The following is a 27,188-nucleotide window of genomic DNA, read 5'->3' as shown; positions in this document are numbered from 1 at the left end:
TTTCACTGTTTTTCGTTATTAATTCAGGTTGGACATCACTGAAGGCCTAGGTGTGAAATGCACGGCCCGCCACTGATATATATATATATATATATATATATATATATATATATATATATATATACACAACATTTCTTATAAAAAAGCACAAACATCAACTTTAATCTCAATGAAAAGGAATGTATCTTATCAAAACAGTGAAGATGCAGGTATATGGTGTGGTGAAATGCAGTGGCATAGGTTTGATTTTGAAATTGGTGGGGACTGGGACATACATTTTAAGGTTTGATCGAAATTATTGCTAGGGATATATCAGTGTCACTGGATATTGGTAGGGACACGTCCCTAGCGTCCCTACTAAATTCTACGCCCCTGGTGAAATGCAAAGTATTGCTGTGGTCCTTGTTCGACCACGCCCCCCCCCCCCCCCCGGGTAGCAATTGCGATGGAGAATATAAGGCGAGAGGTGCGGTAAACGGGTGTTGCGTCATATTCCGCTGATCGCACTTCCGGCGTCTCGTTGCGCTGCACGAGGGGTATGTATGAGTGTTTTCGCCGTGGGTTTCCATGTGGTCGACGCTAAAAGTCCTTTTTTCTTTAATGTTTGTTTGCTAACAGTACTTTGTCGCGCTGGCGTTTGGTTGAGTGTTTGTTGCACCCACGGATGATCCGCAACCGTTGCTTTGCCGATGCGCTCCGCTGTACTGGCGAACTGCATGTGATGCCTTTGTGGGTGATTTCGGCTGTCGGCATGCGATCAAATAGAGTGGTGGCTGCCGGATAGATGATGCGTTTCGCACGATTCGGTACGTACATCTCACTTCTGCCTCCCTTTGGCCTTCATAAAGGTAATTTGGTTTTAATCATTTTGTGTGTTTTAGGAGTGTAATACATTCTGTGAGTGGGCCTGGCCTGTTTTGCTCCAATCTGCATCTTGCAGCGTCTTGATTTCGGCATGGCTTGCACCTTCAACACTGCTGTTTTGCTTTGACATTTTTGTTTTGCTTTAATATTTTGTTTTGCTTTAACTTTTTGTTTTGCTTTAACTTTTTGTTGTGCTTTAATAATCTGAATTGCATTTATTACTGTCTCTTGTCTTTATTTTTTTGTTTTCTATTATTTTGCTTTTTCTCTCTATTATTTTTGGTCTTTAGTAAGTTAAACATTTGCTTTGTTTTCTTTAAATGCGGGTTTGGTGATCGCTTTGCGTTCGGTAACGCCTGCTTTCTGTCTTATTTAGTTTTCTTATATTAGTTTGTTTTGCAGTTATTGTTTGTTTTTGTTTTGGCTTTCTTTATTTTGCTTTATATTTGGTACAATTGGTGTTGCATTTATTAATGAGTCCTGTTATTTTGTTTTGCTTATTCTTTTATTGCAATCCGTACTTTTTGTTTGTACAGTTTTGTTTCTGTCTTCATTAATTGGTTGCAAACAGCAGAGCTTGTTGCAATAGCTCAGTGTGTTTTCCTGGATTTTGTTTAATTGATTATTTTTGGTAATTATAATTCGCTGGTTTTTGTATTTGACTGTTCGTTGATATTTCTTTTTGTATGTTGTAATCTTTCTTTTTTTTCATACTGGAGCTGGGGCCTGGAGAGGGCAGGCTGACCTTTCCCGTGTGGCTATCTCACTGTTCACCAGATTGGCGTGGAGTTGCCGTGAATCCTTTGGAGGGTGTGAGTGTGATTTGGGGCACGTGTGGTTATTCTCATTGTTACTGCGGGCATTTTTTGAAGCCCGGTCCAGCCTGCCGCCCTAGTGGTAAGCCCCAGCTCGTTTGTTGTGTGTTTTTCTTTTTGTTTGATAATTGTTTTGCAGCAGGTGGTGTTGCGTGCGGTGTGGAACCTCCTTGCTGTTATGTGTGCTTCCTTGACCGAGACAAATGTTTTTAACTATTTAATTGTTCAATAAAGATGTATACATTTTCTACAAGGTACCCATGCCTTTTGGTCATTTCCTGAGGAATCGAACCGGTGCCCCTTGGGCTTTTTCCCAGAGTTAGTTCTGGGTGGCGTAGTCGTTATCTTTTTTTTTTAATCAGTAATATTATTTAGAAATTTAAGTTTCTATTACTGCTATTCGCCCTTGTAATATCTCTGATTGCCACAATGGCAACAAAGCAATACCCAGCTAAAATCTCTTTTTGGTCCTAAAGGGGTACTGCGTATGTAGATTTTAATGTTGAAAGCGGGAATGTTGTCAAAGTAACTTTTTTTTCTCAAGTCCAACCAGCCACAGCTTTTAGCAGTGGTGTCCTCTTTTTTTTTTTTCAGCCAGCAGAGTGCCCTGGATTCCTAAAATGGAGGCAATACATTTCTTTAGTGTATCTAAGATCAATGACCTCTATCATTTATTTTCTTAACTTTATGTGTTTAAGGATATACTTTCTCTCTTTTATGTCTTCTAGCTCTTTAGACTGTCTTCTTGTTTATTCACTGTTCAGTAGTTTGTATTAGTCATGTTATCTATTTAAATCCTCTGTGTGTGAACATTTGAAATGTACGATGGTAACATGCACTAATATTTTAGTATCTTAAATTTAAGTTGGAGTTTGTTGCTACTCTTAAACGTTGACTAACCTTTAGCAGATATTCTCATTGAAGTCTAAAACAACAACTTGAAAACAGAACAAAACATTGATGACTCATCTTGCACTACACAGGTTTTTGTCCAATCAAATGCTCTCAATAATAACAATGTCCCTCCTCCAAAATACCACCACTGGTTAGCAAGTGCATTACTATCTTAATGTAACTAAATTGTATCACATGCTTGCCTGTGTGTGTGAGTGGTGGCGGGGATGTTTCTAAAGACTTTCTAAAGGTTACTTTGTTATGCCATGTAGACAAGTGACTGTCTTTATCAGTGAGTAATTTTAATCATTCATACAACTGATTCATTCTTCTTATGAGTGAGTCATTTGAATCATTTACTCACCTGATTTGTTCACAAACGCCGATTCATTCAGGAATGAAACGACACTATACTGTTACACGAAGATGTTTAACTTGATTCTGCTGTGACTTGTTTGGAACTATTCATTGGAGGAACACTATGACTATAAAATGTTTCTCAATGTTAACTGCCCTGATATTGCTTTATTATGAGAAAATCCTTAAAGGGGTGGTTGATTATGATTTCACTTTTCTAACTTTAGAGTGTAATGTTGCTGTTTGAACATAAACAACATCTGCAAAGTTACAAAGCTCAAAGTTCAAAGCAAAGGGAGATATTTTCTTTTAAAGAAATTGCTTTTTAAGGACTACAAACGGCTAATAGGGACTACACGACATTCCTCCCGGGTTAGTGACATCACCAACCCTAAAATGTACATAAACCCCGCCCCCAGAACACGATTTATAGATTATCAAGACAGAATATGCTAATCAATGACTAGAAGATAACTACACATAAGCTACATAAATGCATCAACTAACCATTCAGAAATGTTGTCTATACATGTTGTCACTTCTTCTTAATTCTCTTCATTTTTCTGACTCCGGTTTGAACATGAAAGGCTAAAAGTTTTTGAAATTTTCAGTACATCTGTGTGAGGTAAAAGGAGACAAGCTGTTGAAGCTCCGCCCTCTGTGACGGTAGCAGCAGCAGCTCATTTGCATTTAAAGGGACAGGCACAAAAACGGTGTGTTTTTGCTCACCCTCAAAAAGTGACAACTTTAACATGCTATATAAAAATATCTGTGGGGGTATTTTGAGCTAAAACTTCACCTACACACTCTGGGGACATCATAGATGTATTTTACATCTTGTGAAAAGGGCATTATACCACCCCTTTAATTAAACAACATGTTTAGAGTGTGCATATAAAGTTCTGCCACAATGACAGCAAAGGGACTATGATGTGATTGAATGGTACATTTTAATTGGATGTAAAATTGTGATTGATTTGTGTTCATAAAAAAAAACAAAAAAAACATCAAGTGAAAGGACAGTGTGAGTAATAAATTGATGTTGATGTGGTCCTGGCCCTGGACAACAAAATGCCACTGGTTTGTGAGTCGGTGGTTCTTGATGGCATTGATCTCCCTGCAGATCCTTTTGTTCTTTCAGGTAATAAAGCTGCACATTGATTTATTGGCAGAAGACAGCTACCTTTTGCCTGCCTCCGGTTCACTGCAGTATCTGGCCCTTTAGAAACCTATAGTGAGGCCCAAGATAAAGTTTGTGTCAAGTGGCCAATGCATCTTCATCGTGAATCACAAGAACATAACAATGTTTACATTGAAGAGATCAAGGAGGCAACACGGCCACTATTGATCAAGCTTTGGCGCACTGCCTCAGAGTGCTTAGTGAATAAAGAGCTAACCTACTAAGTTGATGTATGCTCTTTCTTTAATCTCCGTCTGTGTTGGAGAGTTTTCCATCTTCATCAGAGGAGCTGCACAGTAAATATAATGCAATGCTCAGTCTTTTCTTTTCCACAGCTTTTTCACTACAAATACAGCAGCATGATAAATTGTTTGTCAGGCTGCGAGAAAGACCGACTGCCTATGTAATGTTTCGCCATTTCTTATTGTCAAATTTGTCATTACAAGAACGTGTCAACTCATTTCAGCACAACTGACAAGCTCTCATTTTACAGGCTCTCGGTGCAGCGCGCAGGTGATTTGTGTATGCATTCTGGCAGTAACTGCTCCCTTGGTCATTTGTGTTCGCAGAGTAATTGCGACAGCGTGGGGTGTTTCACATGTAAAAATGTTGCAGTAGCTGCATTGCGGTTAGATGCTCGAGGAAGACATAAAATTAGTGTTCTTCACTCTAAGAAGCTTCTTTTCTCTGGAATCACAACTGTAGATCATCTACTCTTTTGGGTTTTGCAGAGTGCCTCTAAGATCTCATTATGCATTTAAGATCTTTCCAAACAACACATACAATATCCTTTGGCGTGCAATCCTTTGACCTTTACATTATGCAAACAGTGTAAATCTCAGATTTTCTACATACTGTATGTAAAACTTTTCTTTGTCTGAAATTTATCTGTTGTTGTTCTTGAAACATTTTCTTTATTATCCTTCACAATACTATGTAAACTTTGAAAAATGATGTAGCTAAGTGAGTTAGGTAAGGCTCATTTTATTTATTGTGCTAATTCTAGGTAAAAGGTGCAAACACAGATTATGAAGAGGTGATTGACACTTTTTTGTTGGCATTAACGTAATCTGTCATCATGTGTTGATTCTAACTAATTAGCATTCACATTGTCTAAATTAATGTACTGTAATGCAAGATAAAGTGAGAAATAGCTGAACCGAAGAAAAAAACACATTCATTTTCATTTCCTGACAACAGCAAATAAAATATGCATTATATTCTGAGGTGCACAAAATAAGTAAAGCAAAACTGTATACTGTGTATTCACAAAGGCACACTGGATTCCACAATCTTTGCCCCATTTTGGCATCACTGTTACATTCCAATGTAAGGCTCATTTGTAATCATATACTATATATATATTATGGTTCAGAGAAACTGCTTTGATAAAAGTTCTGATGTAACAAAGTATGGTAAATATAAGCCAATTTTCAACTATGAAAGATATGAAAATATATGAATTAAAAATACTGAAAACTGACTTAGACGAATACAAACCCTGAATTCCAAATTGTGAAAATAAACAAGGTTTAGTTAGAATGTGAATAAAAACATACAGCCCCAAACATTGCATATATGTGGTTCCATTCAAATTTGACCAATATTATATTCACAGACCCCTTTATATTTTTGAACAATGCCTTTAAAAATGACCCAAACTAAAACAAGTAAAAACAACAACAAAAAAATGCATGTTCAGTACCTATACCTTCACTGGGTCCGAAATCGGATACTGTCTGAGTACTACATTTGAATTTGCTTTGTGACCGTTCTATAGTTGTGAACTATTCTATAGGCCTATAGTATGAATATGGGAGTATGTAGTATTTCAGATATACTACATCTGGCATGTTGCTGTCACGTGACCTACAAGCATCAGTTGCGTCGCTTCGCTGAAATTCATAAATCCTCTCCATTAGCCTCAAATCCATCGAATGTTTACTGCAGAATATTGGTGGAAGCAGTAGGACATTTGTGTACTTTTCACCTACTGTTTTTAGAATATTATGTACATACTCTATTGTCATATTGTTTTTTGCATACTATATAGTAGGGGAGTATTCGATTTCGGACACAGCGCCTTTCTTTTATTGAACTTTTTGAAAAAAATGTTCTAGGTCAACTTATAAACGAGTAACATGCCAATGTGGTTCACATGGGACATATAATGTAGGGGGGGGAGCATATCAATAAAATAACATCTAATAAAATCAACATAAAAAAAACTCCTATGTACTGCTAATTTACTGGACATTGTTCTATAGTGAATTTTTAAAAAATGCACACGCTGTAACGCTTAGAGTAGACTAAAAGAAAACTACATTCTCTCTTCCAATGAGAGATGAGACATGGATCTAACAAGCATAATTATATTAATAAATCTGTTTCATTATTATTTTATCAAAGTTGTATATCATGTTCAATGTATTTCATTTCTCATTAAGTGCACTCAATTGCAAATATAAAATGCGTTTCATTTTCCAATAAACTAAACTGTCACATAGCAATAAAAATATGCTGATAAATAATGCAACCATTACTCCATTACAACCATGATGTTTTAATAACAATTTATCTACAAAATTGACTGACATCACTGTATTCTTTCCAAGGAAAGTGCACTGTCACTGAAGCAAAAGAAAGAAAGAAAAAAACATATAAAAATTACAAACAAACACTCCATATATTTTTCAAACCTCACCTTTGACCTCAGTGTACTATACAATAAAAATGAGTCTGTTCTTTTGAGCCAGATGATCTACTAGTGAACGTCACAAAAAACTTTTGTCATTGTCCAAAAGTGTCTCTAGCACTGAGAGTCATTGCAGCTTTGACTTTAACAGTCTACTCTGCATTTTTACAGTTGTTCTATTGCTTTCTGCTATAATGCTTTAGCCGTTAGCTACAGAGTTTAGTGGTCTCATAATCCAGAGAATTGGGGAGACGGGAATTAAAGGACTGGAGTGAGGCGTGAATCCGGACCACTTCATTAGCTGTCAGTTTGAGACGGTGGCGTAATAAGCAGGCGAACAGGTCCAGAGGTTGCTGGCCTGGTGGGGATAGTCGATTGACCCGGTCTCGGATCTCCAGCAGCTGGAGCAAGGCCGAGTCCTGCGAGCCCTGCGTGTACGGGTAGTCCAGCTGCAGGATCAAGTCCCGGATTGCTTCCGGGTCAAAATGCATACTGTAACCGAACACTTGAATGCTGTTGATCTTCATATACCCCAGATTTCTTGTAGGGTCGGCCATTTCCAAAGGCTCCAGGTAAACGCTCTCATTAATCCCGGCGCCTGGAGTTTTGATGCGGCTCCTCAGGTAAATGTGGATCGTCTCAAAGAAGGTCTTCCACTTGTTGCCCAAAGTCAAGGTCCAGTTAAAGCACTCTAGCGGAAGGTCCAGCTTAGCAGACTTCCAGTCTGGAAAATTGTTCTCGTTCACAGGAATTAACCAGCTCTCTGAATGGCTCCCTCCGAAGGGATTGATGAAGAGAGTGAGCGCAGGTTCCAGAGTGCTGTTTTTAGTAAGGCAAATTTGCATGGAGATGCCTAAGAGCATATGGACTAGGTTGGATTTGTATTTGTTACTCTTTAGCGTGAGCAGCATCCTCTTCCTCCATGAAGGATCGAACCAGCTATTCAGACGCATGTCATTGCTGATGAAGATAGCATGGACCTCTAAGCGTCGATCGGCTCTCTGTAGGAGATAGCGTAGCTCCAGATCTTGAAGATCAGTCTCAAAGCCCAGGTAGTTCTCTGTGGAATCCGCCACCATTGGTCGACAGGACCCTTGACTTAACATGTAGCCGACATTGCAACTGCCGCAGCGAGTATGGTTGTCGCTAGCACAAGCAGCGCAAGCGGGACCTTCACCCACAGAGCATGGTGTAGGTACCTGGCAGGAACTGTGTTCATATGCACAAATGCAGGTGTGCAGCTCTTCTGAGAAGGAGCCTAGCTGGTTGTTCTCAGAGCAGTATAGTAAAGACTGGAAGTAGTTCAGCCAATACGACTGTGGCCTATATTTTAGAAAAGATCATATAACAATCAGTTAGTCTGCCTAAACGCTGATTGTTGAGATTAAATTGCCATGCATCCGAAACCGGTACAGCATCAGATGGCAAGATTAAAACTAGCACAAACATAATTCTGTTCCACACAAATAAAACTTTTTCTACAAAGAAAGACAAGTACAGGCTTATACTGTTCCTTTGAATAAAGGTGCCAATTTGGCAAAAATGTTACTTAGCATCTCACAATTGCTTCATGTTTTATGTTTGCAAACCTGTAAATGTTCTGATGCCAAAGGAATTTGAAAGTCTAAAATTTTAGAAGACCGCAGGTTCTCAACTGGTGGGTTCAAAAAATGGGTGGCAATGATGCAATAATGATAAAATAATTTGAATTAATAATTTAAATGATACAATAATTCATGTGATTAATTGGTTTGGGTATTAAATATGTAAATAGTTTTACTGTTAGACGTTTTTGTGATTAGGTTCACCCTAAAATGAAAATGAAGTCATCATTTACTCACCCTGGTGTTCTAATGTGTGTATGCCCTTATTTATTTTATGGACCACAAAGGGAGAATTAAAAAAAGTCAATACAAGCATTACACTTTTATTTTAAATAATTGTATATTCCAATTATTTTGGGGATATACCATAGGGTTTTGTGAAAAACAAACCGAAATTTGTATGTATATTTAACAAAACTTTTGACCTTTTATGGGTTTGGTCTTCTCTGCATGGCTGCACGACATGCACATTCGTGAGACTCTATTAGTGCCGCAGTTCACTCCGTGTCGCCCAGAAAAAAACACATAAGTTGTGAGAAATCTGAACAAAAACGCAATATGAATAAAAAATTTGTAATAAAAAAATACAAATTAAAATCCTTTTCTGGGCCATAAAAGACAAAAAGGACATATAACATTAGAACAACACCAGGGTGAGTAAATTATAATAACATTTTCATTTTAAGGTGGACTATCTCTTTAACATTTTTTTTATCAACCATAACTGTGTATAGTTAGGATAGCACAATAATTATGATTGTAAATGTTTTAAAAGGGAGGAGAAAACACTTCCTATATCTTTTGTTGATGTCAGAAGCTGTACATCCAAAGACAAATTAGGCAAATGCAAATGCAATCTAGATTACATATTGTTTAAACTATGTTGGTGTGAAGTATCCAATGTAGCCTCTGAAGCAAAACCAGTTGAGAACCACTATACCAGCTCTAAGTCTTATTGATCGTGGGTAAACAGAAAAGAGACAGGAACACTTGTGCTTCTTTTCACTCTGAAGCACGCTGACAAACATTCCTCTCTGCAACCCATGGAGTCTGAAATGCGGGCCACTCAAGAACACAAGTAATGATGATAAACACTATGTGAAGACGTTCCTCTCTTGATGCAGTAAATGGGGACATTATTCCATTTCGGAATTAAGTATCAGTGTATTTATCATCACAACAATGAGGAGATAATGAGTCTGTTGTGTTCACCTTTCACGCGGTAAGTTGATGTGGGGCTGCTTTTGGCACCTCTTGCTGAGGCTGAAGAGCTTGTAAACCACTCGTTGGGCTCGCTTGAAGATACTTTTCATGCTGCTTTCCAGCTGCTCATAGCGCCGCTGAAACACACCATCCAGCGACCACAAATGCTGGATCATTGAGGAGTTGAGGAAGAAATTCTGCGGCAGCCTCATCAGAAATGTTTTGAATTCATCTGTTGAAGAAAGGAAAAGTTCTATTCAGATATAGGAGAGTTGTCATGTAAACTTGACTGAACAATGGGTAAATGTCTGGATGCGCTGCCTTTATACTTCACTCTGCTTGACAATAAGAAGGAATCGTTTCACTGAAGAGACATTTTTTCGAGCAGTTCCTTCAAAGCTTTTTATTTTAGCTGATGGGGCAGAATGCTGAATGCCTTTGATGCCCCTAACAGAAGGACACATCTATGATACTTGAGAAAGCATGCATACCTGGCCCTTCCTGATAGCTTTAATAACATCAACTTTGAAAGTAATTGAACTCGGGGATATTTTGGGAAGTCGGTAAAAAGATGAGAGTGTGAAATAAAAAAAAATCCATGCGTTTTAATTTTGCTCAAGCATTAATGGTCACTGTGGGTTGACCTCGACAGGCAGTAATACAGTACCTAAACATTATGCTAAGTGCTCTCATTCATACGCTTGATGAAAGATGCTGGATGGGCAATAAAGCATTTTATGGGTGATTAATCCTGCTCAACATACTGTAAGGCAATATGTTGAGCAGGATCTTTTTTCTAATCTAACGTGGTCTCTGAAGGGCATTGTGTGGCGAATGTCAGGATTCACTTAAAGTTGTTCATGTTTCATCAGTCTGGCCTATAGTACATAGAAATTACACTTTATTGAAAGTACCAGTTAAGTTAGTTAAGTAATTAATGATCAGCAATGATTGAACAGGAGTAAATTACATAATTATATGAACTACTATAACAAATTATTATAATTAAATAATAACATTTCAAAATATGCTATAATATGCTACAATTAATACAAATGTATTGCTTTAGGTCAAAGACTGGGGAATGTTCTCAGAAATTTGACTAATATTTTGGCAAGGTTCTCTCAGTTATGAACAAAATTATTCTTTTGTAACTTAATAAATGTCTTTACTGTCATTTTTGATCAATTTATTGCATCCTTGCTGAATAACGTTAATAGAATGTTCCCTCAAAGTCATCTGGTCTATAATAATAATGTTCTCAAAACGTAAGCACAAAAACAATATGTATCTTTTTTTTTTTTTTTCCTGAAAAGTTTTAGTTGGATGTTCATCAAACTTTTTTTAAATGCTACTACATGTGTCCGAATGTTCAGGGAACGTTTAAAAGTAATGTTCCGATATTGTTTGCAAAATTATCAAATGTAATGTTAATGGTTGTATAAACAAAACAAAAAAAAGTTTTAAAACATTTAAAAAACTGAGCGTTTTGAAAGTTCAGGGAACATTTAGAAATAACGCTTTCATAACTTAATGGGAACGTTTGCAAAACATTTTTAAAACAGACATTTCTTTTAAAGATATTTCTTCATGAGGACCAATTAAACTCAATAAAAAGTTCAAGTATTCAATTGAAATATGATTGAATTTAATCTCTTACCTGAATCTTCAAACTCTTTGTAGGTAAGAGCCCATGATTCAGAGATTCGCAAAAGGCTTTCCTCCATGGCCTGAATATCCATGTAGGGGCAGTTGCACTCTGGGAACTTGGGGTCACACTTGCACCAGCAATCATTGTCTCGGCAGACAAATGTTCCCTCTCCATTGCAGGCAATGTAACTAAGAGCTGCTTGGACGAAAGTGTCTCTGAGATAATCTGGCAAAATGACCTGCAAGCCTTCAGATAGAAAGAAAAGAAAGATTGTTATGAGAATACTGGGTCACCTGAGTTAGGTGGTTTGATAAAGAGGGTCATGTGGTCACCTAGTGCACAGATACACTACCTTTTTAGAAGGTTTAAATCTATAAGATTTATTTATGTTTTTTTAAAAGAAGTCTCTTCGGCTCACCAAAGGCTGCATTTATTTGATCCAAAATACAGCAAAAACAGTAATATTGTGAAATATTTGTACAATTTAAAATAAATGTTTTCTATTTGAATATTTTAAATTGGTGAGCAGAAGAGACTTCTTTAAAGACCTAAAACAAATCTTACCGATCTAAAACTTTTGAACGGAAGTGTGCATGATAAACTTGGATGTGTGCCGCGGTGCCTGAAATGTGGCACATGCCAAAACCTCTTAACAAGTACTTTTGCCATTACACAGATTTTGTCTCTTTTCCAAAACCTAGTGAGCTGCCTCCCAGCCTGACATATGCATACACTACACAATGTCAAAATGGAGTTATGAGCAAAATCAGGTATCTTACATTAGGATTTGTCCTGTCAAGAGCAGTAATTTTACAGGAGCTCCCTAGCTTTTGGAAAGAGGCTTTTGTGTTTCACAATCTAAAAAAAAATGTCTCTCACACACAGTATCAAAACTTAAAACACTAGATTTGAACAAATTATTTTATACCTTGCAAATGGACTTTGTTCTCGGGACTCTGAACCAGCACAGAACTGACAGAATCAAGGTTGTCATAGTTACTGCAGCCGAGAGGGCCAGTTCTTGTTTCAGTTACCTGGGAAACAAAATTTAGACCACAGAATTATCAGTTTCATCATACGGTTACTGTACCATGGTATTTTACATGCAGAATAAACTCCTTTCCCCTGTGTTCCTTGTTAAAAGGGATATAAAGCAGCCTGGCTGTGAACAGATGCATTATAAGAACTTCCTGTGCTTGCTGACTCACTTTTCTCAGACATGGTGATAATGCACATGCAGTGGTGGTCCTCTCACAGATAATCACTTACTGTTCTTCTCATCTTATTGAGAGAGCCAAGCAAGCTGTTGTGCAATGTTTTTTTTTCTTTCCCTTTCCGTTATGAAATGTTTAATTGATTAGCTTCCCTGTTCAGAGATCCTTTCACACCCACACAGAAAACAGAAGTCCATTTCTCTCTACAATGCAGAACATTATCTAACCTTAGCTGAGGGTACTTAATAATGGTCAGACTCTGTGTGGCCCTATTGACTCAGGCATCTCAATTGACCTTTTCTGCAAGCTAGCCCCACTATTATCCGCATTTGCAATAAGAGATCACACTCGATTTTTTTCCTTCTCTTTTCTAGTCATCCTTCTCTCTTCATGACACGCAGAAGCACGCATAATTGATTCACACTTTTCTCTCTTATGGTGCCAGTGAACCTTCATCAATTCAGTGATCTCTTTCGATTCAGCCTGTCAGACGATATCTTTTCCAGGCTGACAGTTAGACAAGGTAAGACAAGGTTGTCTTCTGCCACTCCATCACAAACCCACTGAAGAGTCCAGCGTTGGTAACAGGGAGCTCTGCAGCAAGCAGATTTGCACTATATGGGCGTTCGATTTTTGGGGTAAGGTTTTTTTCTGACACAATCTTGACCTTTAATGTCGCACAGGGTTGTACAACCTTACGTACTCTTTCACTGCTGTTCAAAAGTCTGGGGTCGGTAAGATTTATTTTGTTAATATATAATAAAATATATTTACACAGCAGGGATACAGTAAATTGATTAATAGTGACAGTAAAGTCTCTTGAATTGTTAATTTGTTTTTATAATAATCAATTTTTTTTAAGAATCTTGAAAATAACGAATTAATTAACAATAAATAAAGATGCATAAGATAAAAACAATATATATATATATATATATATATATATATATATATATATATATATATATATATAGACAAGTACTCTACTAATATATGGCTTAAATCCATTGCTTGAATAAAAGCTTGAACTGCAATAAAGCACTAAGCTTAGCTCAGCAGCAATTTATTTATTTTTTTACAATGACCATACCTGATACAATCAGATGATACATCTATATGCTTTATTATTTAATGCACCATATGATGTGCCATATGGTAAAGGAGTACTGATTGATGAACAACTGGAGCATGATATTAGATTTCCTTTACAGATAACATCTGTTATTCAAAGCAAGTATTTTGCATGTCACAAAATACCTTGTAATGGCAAATTATAGGCCACCTGGACTTGCGCGATCCTCTGCTGTTCTGGCTTAATGTGAAACATCAACAGTCTGCTGTTGATTCTCACGCGGCATAGCGAGCAGCTATTAAGGATCAATCAAATATCTCAATAGACTTTAAACAATATTCTGACAGGAGGTATAAGCTACCAAGTTTTGCTTATAGGGTCTGTTATTTTTTTCCCCCAATTTCCCAGATGGACAAATACCACAGCTTCAGCAGTTCTTTTTGAAAACGCCACTAGACAAGACAACATATCCAGATTTTCAATGGATGGTCTCGCACAGCTAGGGTTTTTGACCTGCGGCAAAAGTTTGGTCCTCTATGCAGTTTACTTTGGTTATGAACTGCTCACTGACAGAGGAAGAGACCACCTGACTGAATGATGCTGTTCAAACACAAAAACAGTCTCAATGAACTGGACAGAATGGGGCATGTCAGCTGAGAGTAGCATCCCAGATAACAAAATATGCGCTGAGAACATTTAGCAAACATTCACATTAAGTTATGAAAACGTAATTTCTGAAAAAGTTCTCTGAACTTTTAAAACGTCCAATTTTTTAAATGTTTTAAAACGTTTATTCTTGGTTATGAAAACGTTGAGTTAGAGGAATGTCCAAGTAAAACGTTCCATGAAGGTATTATGTTTTTATGTTGACGTTTTGAGAACATTATTAAAGACCAGACTGTGAACGAACATTCTATTACCGTTACTGGAAGAATGTTTGTTCATTACATTGAGAGCACCTCGCCAGAACATTAGCCAGAATTCCTGTTCCCTTTCGTAGTCACTTCGAGTTACGTCGAAATGACGACGAATGGGGTTCGCTTAGAAGCCTATCATCTTCGAACAGTAATAAAACGAGCCAATGGCAAGCAAATGCCATGGGTCTGCTGAATTTGCATAGCGTAACTCCGCCCCACAGTGTGGGTATATAAGGAAGTGAGCCGGCAACATGCAGATATGTTTTCGCTTTCGGAGCCAAGAGCATTCTTCACTCCACAAGCCATTCTGAGATCATCTCTCTTCACTCTTCGAGACGAGCTACTCTTCAGAAGTGTTGGTGTGACGGCGAATTCCAGCGAGCTTCATATTGCCTGCCGATCTGCGCAGTGGTCTGCCAGTCGTGTGTCTCTCCCTGGGCGCTTCAGCACTGCTGTTTGAGTTTTATCTCTCTAAAAGAGCTGCACGCGGCGCGTCTTTTTAAAGACGGTTCGCCCGTGTGTTTCTGGGTGCGATACACAGATTAAATCAGCTGATGGGCACGGACGCTGTCTGATGTGTTTGGGCAAACGCACAGACAGCGTTCGTGGATGCGTCATGTTCTCATTGCGGGGACATGACCATCGCAATGTAACGATCGAGACTCGATGACCTCCTCGAGAGAGAGTCCCCTCATCCACACCCCGATCTATTCTCTCCGCAAGAGGGAATACTTCGGCTGGTGGCCAGGGTGATCAGAGGCTGCTGTGTGGAACCAACCCGACGATCTATCCTCGGTCCACACACTCCTCTTCACATTGCAACCCGTGTGGTATCCGGATGAGATCGCTGACCAGTCCCGGCCAGAGGTCGCGGGCTGGTCCAGCATTTCATTCGATGCCCCGGCAGATGAAATCTTGTCTATCGCCGCATCACAAGGTGGGCGTGAGTACGCTGGAGAAGACTCGGCTGTGCTGCCTCCTCCGGGTGTGCCAGCATTGCCCGAGTCTGAACCAGAACTCTGCCATGCTTCCCCGGGCAGTCGCGAGCATTTGGGCTTGTGTGGAACCCTCCGCCATGTCCCAAGTGCTTAAAGCTGATGATCGGTTTTTGGGGACGCACCGGCACACGTCGGCCCGCCCCCAATTCCTTTCTTCCTGGACGTGCATGAAGAGGTCATGAGATTACTCAGCGGCCTCTTCCGCCTTCTCTGCCCTCGATGAGGTCGCGGCCAGTGGGTACACTGGGGTTCCCCCTATGGAGTGTTCTGTGGCAACACAACTGTGTCCCCACAGCGCCTCCACTGGCGTGGCGGCCCTAAGCACCCACCCACCCCAAAGCATGTAGGTTTTTGTCTACTCCGGTGGCAGAGATCTATAGAGCTGCGGGGCTGGCTGCCACCTCACTGCATGCTATGCCCATCCTTCAGGTCTACCAGGCCAGGGGTGCTCATTGCTAATGCACGAGGGTAGGGCTGTACCAGGGCTCTTGCAAGAGCTGCGTGCCGCCACCGACCTCGCTCTACGGGCGACGAAGGTGACCACACGCTCCCTGGGTCAGGTGATGTCCACATATGTGGTCCAGAGACAAAAACTGGCTTAGTCTGGTTGATATGGGCGAGGCTGAGCGAAGCCGCTTCCTCAACTCCCCATATCCCAGACTGGCCTCCTCGGCGGCGCAGTCGAGGACTCTGCCCAGAGTTCTCGGCTGCCCAGAGCGGACTGAGGCTCTGATCCCGCGGCCAGCTGCTCAGCCGCCGGCTCAGCTGCCTCATTCCGCTCGCCGCCGAGGGCGCCCTCCTGCGACACTCCCTGCCGGCCCTAGCAGCACCCTTCACCCAGGCCGTGCCATGGAGGTAGTCGCAGGAAGGCGCCCCAGCCCGTACCAGCCCCGCAGCAATGCGGTGCTCCCGTTACGGGCAGCTCAGAGATGGGTTGCAGTTCTTTCTAGGAGGTGGTTGCAGGGCCACTCCTTCCCCCGGTGGAGGGCCGGGGGAAAACCTCTTTTTCCAAAGAACTGTCTCTCCCATCTCTGAGCACACAGAGTTCTCGGACGACAGTGCGCGCCACCCTCGGGTCCCGCCACTCTCGCCCTCCTCTGTCACAGAGTTCTCGGATGACAGTGCGCACGCTCACGGGCCTCGCCACTCTCGTCCCCCTCTGTCGCCAGACCCCTGCCAGAGCACGCCCCTGTGGAACGCTGGTCCTTCCCTGGCCTCCTCTGGCAGGACGCGGCTAATGACCGTGCCCCCACACCGGGCCGCTATGCCACCCACGTCTGGGCCGGTCATTCCGCTTCGCTGCACCCCCGGGGGGACGTCTGTCGTTCGCATGACCCCGCTGGCACAGTCCGTGGGAGCCTGGTTAGAGCTTCCCCCCTGTCCCGCTGGCTCGCGCGAACCATCAGGCTCGGCTATGCGATTCAGTTCGCACGGTCTCCTCCCCGCTTCAGGGGAGTCCGCTTCACTATGGTCGGTGGCAATGCCCCTGTCATGAGAGTGGAGGTCGCCACCCTGCTGGCGAAGGGTGCGATCGAGACTGTCCCTCCAGCCGCAATGAGGTCCGGCTTCTACAGCCCCTACTTCATTGTCCCCAGGAAATCCGGTGGGTTACGGCCAATCCTGGATCTGCGCGTCTTGAACCGTTCCCTTCACAGGCTTCCGTTCAAGAGGCTCATGGCCAAGCGCATTTTCGAATGTGTGCAGCCACAGGATTGGTTTGCAGCGATCGACCTGAAGGACGCCTACTTTATGTCTCCATTTTTTCTCGACACAGACCGTTCTTGCGGTTTGCTTTCGAGGGGCAGGCATACCAGTACGCAGTTCTCCCATTCGGGTTGGCCCTGTCTCCTCGCGTCTTCACGAAGGTCGTCGAGGCAGCCCTTGTGCCGCTACGGCAGCACAGGGTTCGCATCCTGAATTATCTCGATGACTGGCTAATCCTAGCTCACTCTCGGACCAGGGTTGCGAACACAGGGACCTAGTGCTCCGGCACCTAGCCCGTCTGGGCCTTCGGGTCAACTGGGAGAAGAGCAAACTTTGCCCCGTGCAGAGGATCTCTTTTCTCGGTAGGAAATTCGACTCGGTCGCCATGTGCGCGCAGCTTACGAGCGAGCGCGCGCAGTCACTGCCGACTTGCCTGAGACAATTTGAGGGCAAGAGTGCGGTTCCACTGAAACTTTTTCAGAGGCTCCTGGGGCATATGGCATCTGCAGCCGCGGCAACGCCGCTCGGATTGCTTCATATGAGACCGCTTCAGCACTGGCTTTGCGATCGAGTCCCGAGGTGGGCATGGCGTCAGGGCACGTTCCGAGTACCAGTTACTCCGACCTGCCATCAGACCTTCACCCCGTGGACGAATCTCAGCTTTCTCGGGCCGGAGTGCCCTTAGAACGAGTTTCCAGGCATGTTGTTGTCTCAACGGATGCCTCCTCCACGGGCTGGGGCGCCATGTGCAATGGACATGCTGCCGCGGGCTCCTGGACAGGACCCCACCGCCTATGGCATGTCAATTGCCTCGAGTTGCTGGCAGTACGTCTCGCTCTGCACCGCTTCCGGGCGCTGCTCAAGAACCAGCACGTACTAGTCCCATCAGACAATACCGCGACAGTAGCGTACATCAACCGACAAGGTGGTCTACGCTCCCGCCGTATGTCGCAACTCGCCCGCCACCTCCTCATATGGAGTCAGAAGCATCTGAGGTCGCTTCGAGCCATTTTTATTCCGGGAGACCTGAACTGTGCAGCCTACGAGCTCTCACGGCTTCAGCCTCTTCCGAGAGAATGGAGACTCCATCCCCAGGCGGTCCAGCTGATTTGGGATCAGTTCGGGGACGCACAGGTAGACCTGTTTGCCTCCCACGACTCGTCCCACTGCGCCCAGTTTTACTCCCTGACCGAGGGCACGCTCGGCACGGACGCTCTGGCGCTCAGCTGGCCCCGGGGCCTCCGCAAGTATGCGTTTCCCCAGTGAGCCTTCTTGCACAGACCCTGTGCAAGATCAGGGAGGACGAGGAGCAGGTCATATTGGTTGCGCCGCACTGGCCCACCCGAACCTGGTTCTCCGAACTTGTACTCCTCGCGACAGCTCCTCCCTGGCCAATTCCTCTGAGGAAGGACCTCCTTTCTCAGGGACGGGGCACCCTTTGGCACCCTCGTCCCGATCTCTGGAACCTCCACGTGTGGCTCCTGGACGGGACGAGGCAGGTTTGAGTACCCTACCACCAGCGGTGGTGGCTACCATCACTTCCGCTAGAGCGTCGTCCACTAGGCATGCCTACGCGTCGAAGTGGAACCTCTTCGTCTCTTGGTGCTCTTCTCACTCAGAAGACCCCAGATCATGCCCGATCGGTGTCGTGCTTTCCTTCCTGCAGGATGGGTTGGAGCGAAAGCTGTCTCCCTCCACCCTGAAAGTGTATGTTGCCGCTACCGCCGCACATCACGACGCAGTCGAAGGTAAGTCCGTGGGAAAGCACGACCTGGTCATCAGGTTCCTGAGAGGAGCGAGGAGACTACATCCTCCTCGCCCTCCTCTCGTTCCCTCTTGGGACCTCTCAGTGGTTCTAACTGCCCTGCAGAGTGCTCCCTTTGAGCCTCTGCAATCAGTGGAGCTTAAGTTCCTGTCAATCAAGACAGCGCTCCTGGTTGCATTGGCCTCCATCAAGAGGGTAGGGGACCTGCACGCATTTTCTGTAGACGAAGCGTGCCTGGAATTCGGGCCGGCCTTCTCTCACGTGATCCTGAGACCCCGGTCTGGATATGTGCCCAAGGTTCCCACCGCCAGGTGGTGAACCTGCAAGCGCTGCCCCTGGAGGAGGCAGACCCAGCCTTGGCATTGCTCTGTCCAGTACGCGCCCTCCGTGCTTACGTAGACAGAACGCAGTGTTCAGGACCTCAGACCAGCTCTTTGTCTGTTTTGGTGGGAAGCTGAAGGGAAAGGCTCTCTCCAAGCAAAGGTTGTCTCACTGGATAGTGGACGCCATTGCTTTGGCTTACCAGCAGCAAGGTCGACCGTGCCCCCTTGGTGTGACGGCCCACTCCACCCGGAGTGTGGCCTCCTCTTGGGCTCTAGCGCATGGCGCCTCGCTAACAGACATCTGCAGAGCTGCAGGCTGGGCGACACCCAACACATTCGCCAGATTCTATAATCTCCGAGTGGAGCCAGTGTCCTCCCGAGTACTCGCTTCAACCAGCCGGTGCTAGGACCCGCTCAGGTGTCTTCGCTTGCTCGCCATTCCACTCCACGGACTGGATACGTGCGATATTCTCCTCAGGTGAGCCTGATAAGCCCTGAGTTCCTCCAGCGCTGTTGACGTCAACGCCAGAGTTATGCCTCCGGCAGCTTTCGCGTTGGCTAGGTGCCACCATGTGCATGGTTCCCCCGCTGGGTGACCCCCACGTGTGTATTTCCACTGTAAGCCTCCTTCGAGCATGTGTCTTTCCCTTGGCAAGCCAGTCTGCCACCCCTGGGGTTGAAATATTCCACCCTACGGGCTGGACACCCCAGTGTTCTCCGTATGCACCCCCCTCCGGGTCATATGTGTTTTCTTAAGTCCCCCCCCCCTTCGGGCGGGCACTGATTGCATATTCCACTGTGATATGCTTCCCAGTGTACCTTGGTATTCCTGTGTTAAGTAGGAGTCCTTCGTCCGTGCTAGTCTCACGACAGGGAGCTCAGACTTACGCAGGGCACTGGAAGACAGCCGAGGTGGCGTGATTGGACTGGGAACCCCATTCGTCGTCATTTCGACGTAACTCGAAGTGACTACGAAAGGGAACGTCTCGGTTACGGATGTAACCCTCGTTCCCTGAGTAGGGAACGGAGACGTTACGTCTTCCTGCCACTTCCGCTGTACCGCTGGAACAGCCTGAGTTCAGCTTGGCTCCTTCAGCGAAGAAACATATCTGCATGTTGCCGGCTCACTTCCTTATATACCCACACTGTGGGGCGGAGTTACGCTATGCAAATTCAGCAGACCCATGGCATTTGCTTGCCATTGGCTCGTTTTATTACTGTTCGAAGATGATAGGCTTCTAAGCGAACCCCATTCGTCGTCATTTCGACGTAACGTCTCCGTTCCCTACTCAGGGAACGAGGGTTACATCCGTAACCGAGACGTTTCATGGGATGGATGGTTTTGCTTCAAAAATGTTTACTTATAACAGAATACAACAGTTAATTCTCTGCAAAAGAGTTTGTGTCTCCCTGCGGTTACAAGTCTGATGCGGTGTGTGTTTCAGAAGGTATTGCAGCTGTAAATTCAATTCTGGCATGGCATAGAGCTGATCTGGTATGAAGAAATTGTCAAATCATGAGCAAAATGATCCCCGCCGATTGCAGAATGGCTCGAGATTTCACGCATTAGACAAACAACCTGAGCAGAACCACAAAGGTGGGATAAAGCCTAACTTTGCAAAGCGCTTCGCTCCTGTGTTTTCCTCTCAGAGTCCCAGCATACCGCCACACTAATAGGCTTTTCCAATGAAAGGAAATATCAAAAATTTCCCCACCACGGTGCCCAGTGGGGGGAGCTAGAAACCTCATTCTGTACTCCAGCACTGTTTAATCTGGAATTCATATGGAGGAACGTTCGCCTCAGTCTGTCCCGTGAAATGTAGACATGGGTCAACGCCCTGTGGAAATGATGCGTGTGTCAGAGGCCCCTGCTGCTTCTGCGATTCATTCTCTTGCACGGTTGGAGCTTCACCGTCCTGCCTGGCAGGCTGCTTCCGTCACTCACAGAGCTCTTTTGCTTTTCTCACCAGCAATAGACAAACATAGCCTTGACACCTGAGATCTGCCCTCCCAACTGTAATAAAACCGTCTAAGCACTGCAGCAGTTGTGTGCCGAGGGAAAGCGATGTTGTATATAATGGGATGGGGGGGGGGATCATCAAAGTGTGGTCTGGAATATATGTGTCAAACTGTGCCCTGCTGTGATAGAGTAAATGTCTGTTTGGGGGATTTGTAGAGCTTTGTGTGACCAATTTTAATGGCTGTCAGCAAAAGTGTAACAGCAATTGCAAGTAGTGCATTGGATGAATCATTAAATATGACAAATATGAAGCATAAAGCTTTCTTTGGGTGTTAAAATTAGTTTGTGCTGACCTGTGAGAATATAAATATACATATTAAGAAAGTAAGGCATGGTATATGGCAAACATGATATCAAGACGTAATAAAGAAAATGATATTAAAAACGGGCAAATTATTAAAGTTATTTTGTTTTATGTTCACTTATTGATGAGCCCTTTCCTGTAATACTTTAGGAAAAAAAATAATTTTCGTAAATTTTTCTTTATCTTTTCATTTGTTACTTTCTTTTTCAGTACACTTACCCCTGGTTTCACAGACAAGTCCCAGACTAAAATGCATGTTTTTTTAATTTAATTTTAAAATGCATAATTTTTTTTTTTTTTACTGTATCATGATACAGAAACAATGATGGAATTTTGCACCTTCTATAACTAGCTCTCTAGATGGTCACTGAAGTATATCTGGCATTCTGGTTATAACTATTGAGACTTCAGTGACCATCTAGAGCTGGTTATAGAAGATACAAATCCATCATTGTTTCTGTATCATAATTCTATGTAAGCTTGTTTCCGCCACAAAATAAAAAAGGTAACTGAGACTTTTTATCTCACAATTCTTAATTTGTTTTCACATTTGTGAGTTTAAATATCGAATTAGATGATATTAAGTCGCAAAAGCGAGTGATTAAGTCAGAATTGGGAGTTATAAAGTCAGAATTGCGTGATATAAAGTCAGAATTCTGACTTTATAACATGCAATTAGGAGATATAAAGTCAGAATTGCATGATATAAAGTATTTTTTTTCCCTCTGAGTTGGACTTTATAACTTGGAGTTTAGCCTATATCTCACAATTCTGAGAAAAGATGTCAAAAAGTTTCCATCTCGCAATTCTGACTATATCTCGCAATTCGGAAAAATAAAGCCAGAATAGCGAGATGTAAATTCACATTTGTAATATAAAAAGTTGCATACAGTAATAATACAATACAATATAATAATACAATATAATACAGTAAAATTAGGCAAAATACTGCTATGCAAAAACAAAATGCAGTAACCAAGTAACCAGACGTTTTGTCAAGACTGATGACCAAAATCTCTTAAAACTACTCATCTGTCTTGTTATAGAGAATTACAGACAGAGTCAGTGAAAACTCTTTGACAATGTGATTATTGGGCAATCCATTAGTAAGTTGGCTGGATAATTTACTAAAAACTAAAGCCCTTTCAAATGTCAGTGTTGCCATATTTACTGCAACACTGAAAAAACGCCATCAGCAACTCCATACTCAGCATCGTAGGCCATATATAAATCTCATTCTTGAATAACATGTACAACCAGAGCTAGTTTTCCTTTCTCACATCGCAGAACCTGTCATATTCAGCAGTGAATGGACATCTCTAGATACCCACTCATAGCATATGACACTTTTCAAAGCAGGATCATGGCAACAGGGATTGTGAAATAAAATGCACTTTGTTACACTGAACATTATTATTCTTGAGGAGTTGAAAGAACGAAGCTGTGGGCTCTGACTTGACTAATGACATACCTTGATGGCAGTGGAGGCAATCTGGATGTGATGCAGTTTTCGCAGAGTACTCTCTCTGTCTATGAAATAGGAGGCAGCCAGCTGGTGCAGGGCCTCCAGAGTCACAGCCGTGCTGTTACTTGTGTAGTCACTCGCCTCTGCTTTCTTACTCAACTTCCTCTTGTCCACAAATATAGTCAGAGCCTCCTCTCCTAGACAAAGTGAAAGAGACTGTGCTTATCGATATACAATGTTTTACAGTAAGAAATTATTTATTTTGTGCACCTGCAGAATGTATTATGGATTCTGATGTAAGCTGATTGACATTAATTATTGCAGGGCTAAGCAAAAATCATGATTTTCTGATTAACCATGATCTTCATTTGAACAATCCTTTATTATTTAATTACGTTGATTATTAAAATCCCAAGATCATTCTTACAATTATTTTCGGTGGCTGTGTATCAAGTATCAATGTTTCCAGCCCTGCTTTTCAGCATTGAAGCCTCCTGTTGTTGAATCTTCGGCACCATGGCAAAGGAAATCATAAATTATCTCGGGTTGAGTTTGGAATGTGAGTTCACAGTTTGTATTGACTGTAAAGCAATAAAAAAAGACCTTGTACCACAAATTAATGGCTAGAAATGTTCTGATTGTTGAAATTTTGACACATTTTTAGTGAATCATAAACCTTTGCACAACAAGCGTAGCCTGATTCCCAAAACACACGACTTATTAGCTGGTTTTAATGAACAAAAACAGACGAGTTACCGGCCTGAAACACTGCGTTTTATCATTCACAGCACTGGCAGATAATGTAAGCAGAATGGACATTTTAACTTCTATAAATAGATCGAAATCGAACTGAGAGCTTGTAAAGCAGAATTAAATCAGGAAATCTGTATCAGTTCCCAGCCCTATTAGATAAAGCAGATCAGTGTGATGTTATGGTTATACTGTATATGCTCTGTGATTCTCTTTGCCAGTTTGTATTCCAGACAAATCTCTGCTGCAAAGCCAGGACTTGCATCTCCATTTTCATGCTCTAACCTTACACAATATTGCTTGTTTTCCGGAGCAGTGAAAGCCACATCAGTTGTGTACAGCCAATACTGTTGCATTACGTGAAGCAACTTGTAAGCGTAGGCCTTTGCGAGTTTGAGAACTGAGCGAAATAATGCGTGCAGATTTCCGAAAGATAACCTATTCTGGACAAGACGCCTTCTGTTTACACCTGCCTCCCCCTTCCAAACACACAGTGGAAGAAGTAATACATTATGAGGCAGTAGGAGGCAAAACATGTCACAAGTGATTTTCCTTGGCTTGATAAGTGTGGGAATTGAGATGTAAATATGCATGAGAGCTATCAGTGTTTCTTTTGAAAAAAAAGAAAAGAAAACACCAGTTGGTTTTCAAGCTCGGTCAAAGTGGCTTGTGGCGAGCAGGACGAGGCCGAGGGCCGTGAGAGAATGGCGCGAGGTCGGTGGCGTGATCACTGATGAGCGACACCTGCACGACACACCGGTCTCGTATCTCTCACGGAGGAGCGGAAGCATAAAAGAAGGAGCGATGATCGTGATGATCGAGAGAGGAACAGGCCATATTTTATGTTGTGTTTTGTTTCTGTTTTGTGTGGCCAACAGTCATCCACAAGGGGCTTAATTTTTGTATTTTTTTATATATTCAAATTGTTAAATGTTCGCCAGTTCCCGCCTCCTTCTTCCCATAACATCTGACCCTCGTTACATAGGTATAATGACCTTAGTGCTAAACCACCAGGAGGATGTGTCACAAAAAAAAAAAAATGTCTACCTCCTAGAGTAGCTGACAGTAGAAAATGGGTCCCATATTTCTTGATCAGGTTGTCAGTAATTAGCTGGGGAGTGGGTCTGCGTCCCAGGAGTCGAATGTTCCTTATAAACTCCGGGGTGAGAGGCAAGGGGGAGTTCAGGAAATCCCGTCGCTCTACAGCCAAGTTATTCACTTTCCATCGGCCAAATTCCCTGCATGAGAAAAACAGAGACAGTAAACAGTTTTGTCCCTAATGATCTGTTTACATTAACATTTCTCGACTGTTTTGGGCATGATAGAAGGAGGCCTGCGGGGCAACCAGTGCCCCTGCCAAGCTGCATCTCTAGCCTCAGGTTCTCAGAGCATGTTTCATTTGGGGGGTGAATACCATGCGTTGGGAGCTGCCTCCGAATCTGCAGCTGACAGGTGCTACGCTCAATAAACACTTCGTGACAGAAATCTGCCCTGACAGAAAAACTCATAGAAGCCTGCCCTGTGGTGACAACCAATACCTTTCATAAAAAAAGAGGAGTAGAAAAAAGTTAAATGAAAAAAGAAAAAGAAAAAATACAGCCACAAAGCTCTGAAATCGTTCAAGGCAAAAGACAAACAAACAATACCCCAGGCTTTGGCGACTCGTGCATTTTTGTAATTTTTGCCATTTCCAGGTTTCCTCCAGAGCACCACATGACATATAATTGACTCAATACATCATACATGTGAAAAACAAATGTTTCTAAATCTATATGAATGATATTTTTATGAGTAGTCAATCAGACATAAATTAACTGCTGATCCATATGTCTACATATTAAAAGTGAATCAAATTAATTTGTTCAAAGTCTAGGGAAATATATGATTAAAATGCATTTTAATGGAAAGTATGAAAGGATACAGCAGTCTTGGCTCGTATTTAGAACATTTAGCTTGTTCTGTGCACATACATATTTATTTTTTATATTGTATATGCCAAATGAGTTCTTAGCACATTTAAGCCGACTGATGCAATCCAAACTGCTCACAATGAAAACAAACTTTTACTGTTTAATTCAACTGTAGCTATACATCTTATAGTGAGACATTAATGCAAAGACATACATTAGAGCGCCAAGTCACCTTTTAAAGTAGACATAAATTGTTTGAAAAATGGTATGTGGGCTGACAAACTGGAACCGGTATTTGACGTACACACAGCCTAGTAGACCAATGGATCTTGCCTAGAGCAAAATACTAAAATCATTTGTGCCATTTATTGCAAGATGAGTAGCTGATGAAGCAATTTAAAAAAAAACTTGTTTTTAATTAGCCCTGACAGAAACTATTTTGTTTCTTAAGCGACAGGTCAAGACTAATGCTCTTCTTTGTCTCACCAGCAGCAACTCACAATGCATACAAAAATAACTAATTTAATTCATGCAGTTACAGGCAATTAAGTATTCAAGCTTTTTCTCTCTATAAATTCTTTCAACCCCCGGTCCTTATGCATACGCTAAAATAGGCAGATGCCTCAAAAGGCATTGGCACAATCTCACACTCAGTATATTTCAAAACACCCTCCAGTCACTATGCGCCTTTCTTCTATAAGAGCCTGTCCTCTCAGTTAGCTGAGAAATAGTGAGTAACCTCATGCACAGGTGATGGATGGAGCTGGGGTGGCCTTCTGAAAGGGGATCTATCACATTAAATCAGGAGTAATGACAGAGGCCTCCCGACCCAGATGTTTGATTGATTCATTCCAGCAAACGCCCTTAATTCCATCTGCTGTTTTGCAATTCATAAGGGGCAAAAGTGATAGAATTATGTCAAAATGATGTCACAAAAACACACATTATTAATGTATGGCTGAAGCTGTTGTTGGATTTATGTCAGAATATAATTGTCGGTAATTTCATAAGCTACGCCCTCAGCTGCTGTAAAACATGGTAATATTGCATTTGGCATGTGCTATACCGGCAATTGGGATGATGACTGCTTGCTTGAATTTCGAATGATCTCTCTCAATTTCCCATGGCACCATGATAAACCACTTTTTAAACTGGACAGTTCTTTGGGAACTGTGATGAGCTAGCCTTCAAGAGTTCAAAGGTGTCCACAAAGAGGAAAGTAAAGACGGAAAATCCTCCCTGTCATTCTCTTTCCCGTCACCGCTGAGCACGATAAGCTTGGATTGTCTTATCAGGTAAGGCTTTGTGTGAGAGCAGTTTAAAGGCTTCTCTAGGAAGCACTCTTTGGGACTTCTGCTGTGCTATATGAAATACTCATTACGACCGTAGTCATCATCAGTCTTCTTCACACCGCGACTGAAACCGACCCTGCATTCTGTGCTTTGTTTCTCAGCTTTTTGTTGCAGAACAAAAAAGTACTCGA

General features: G+C 42.5%; 1 protein-coding gene across 2 annotated transcripts in view; it reads right to left on the bottom strand.

The window, feature by feature from the left end:
• Positions 1-5,081: 5,081 nt before the first annotated feature.
• brinp3a.2 (bone morphogenetic protein/retinoic acid inducible neural-specific 3a, tandem duplicate 2) overlaps positions 5,082-27,188 on the bottom strand; it is a 54,747-nt gene continuing 32,640 nt past the window's right edge. Inside the window, exons 3-8 of one of the 2 annotated variants that reach the window (XM_079628864.1) lie at positions 24,843-25,033; positions 23,052-23,242; positions 12,192-12,297; positions 11,273-11,509; positions 9,622-9,844; positions 5,082-8,128 (exon numbers count right to left, since the gene is read on the bottom strand). In XM_079628864.1, the coding sequence (XP_079484990.1) occupies positions 7,012-8,128; positions 9,622-9,844; positions 11,273-11,509; positions 12,192-12,297; positions 23,052-23,242; positions 24,843-25,033 (2,065 nt within the window). In that variant the 3' untranslated portion in view covers positions 5,082-7,011. The remainder of the gene's footprint in view (positions 8,129-9,621; positions 9,845-11,272; positions 11,510-12,191; positions 12,298-23,051; positions 23,243-24,842; positions 25,034-27,188) is intronic. The other variant, XM_079628865.1, reaches the window with a different exon arrangement.

This window comes from Phoxinus phoxinus (genome assembly GCF_949152265.1).
Source record: "Phoxinus phoxinus genome assembly, chromosome: 11".
NCBI classification, from domain to species: Eukaryota; Metazoa; Chordata; class Actinopteri; order Cypriniformes; family Leuciscidae; genus Phoxinus; species Phoxinus phoxinus.
Note: the sequence above shows the minus strand (reverse complement) of the source record. Positions and strands in the feature narration are given on the sequence as shown.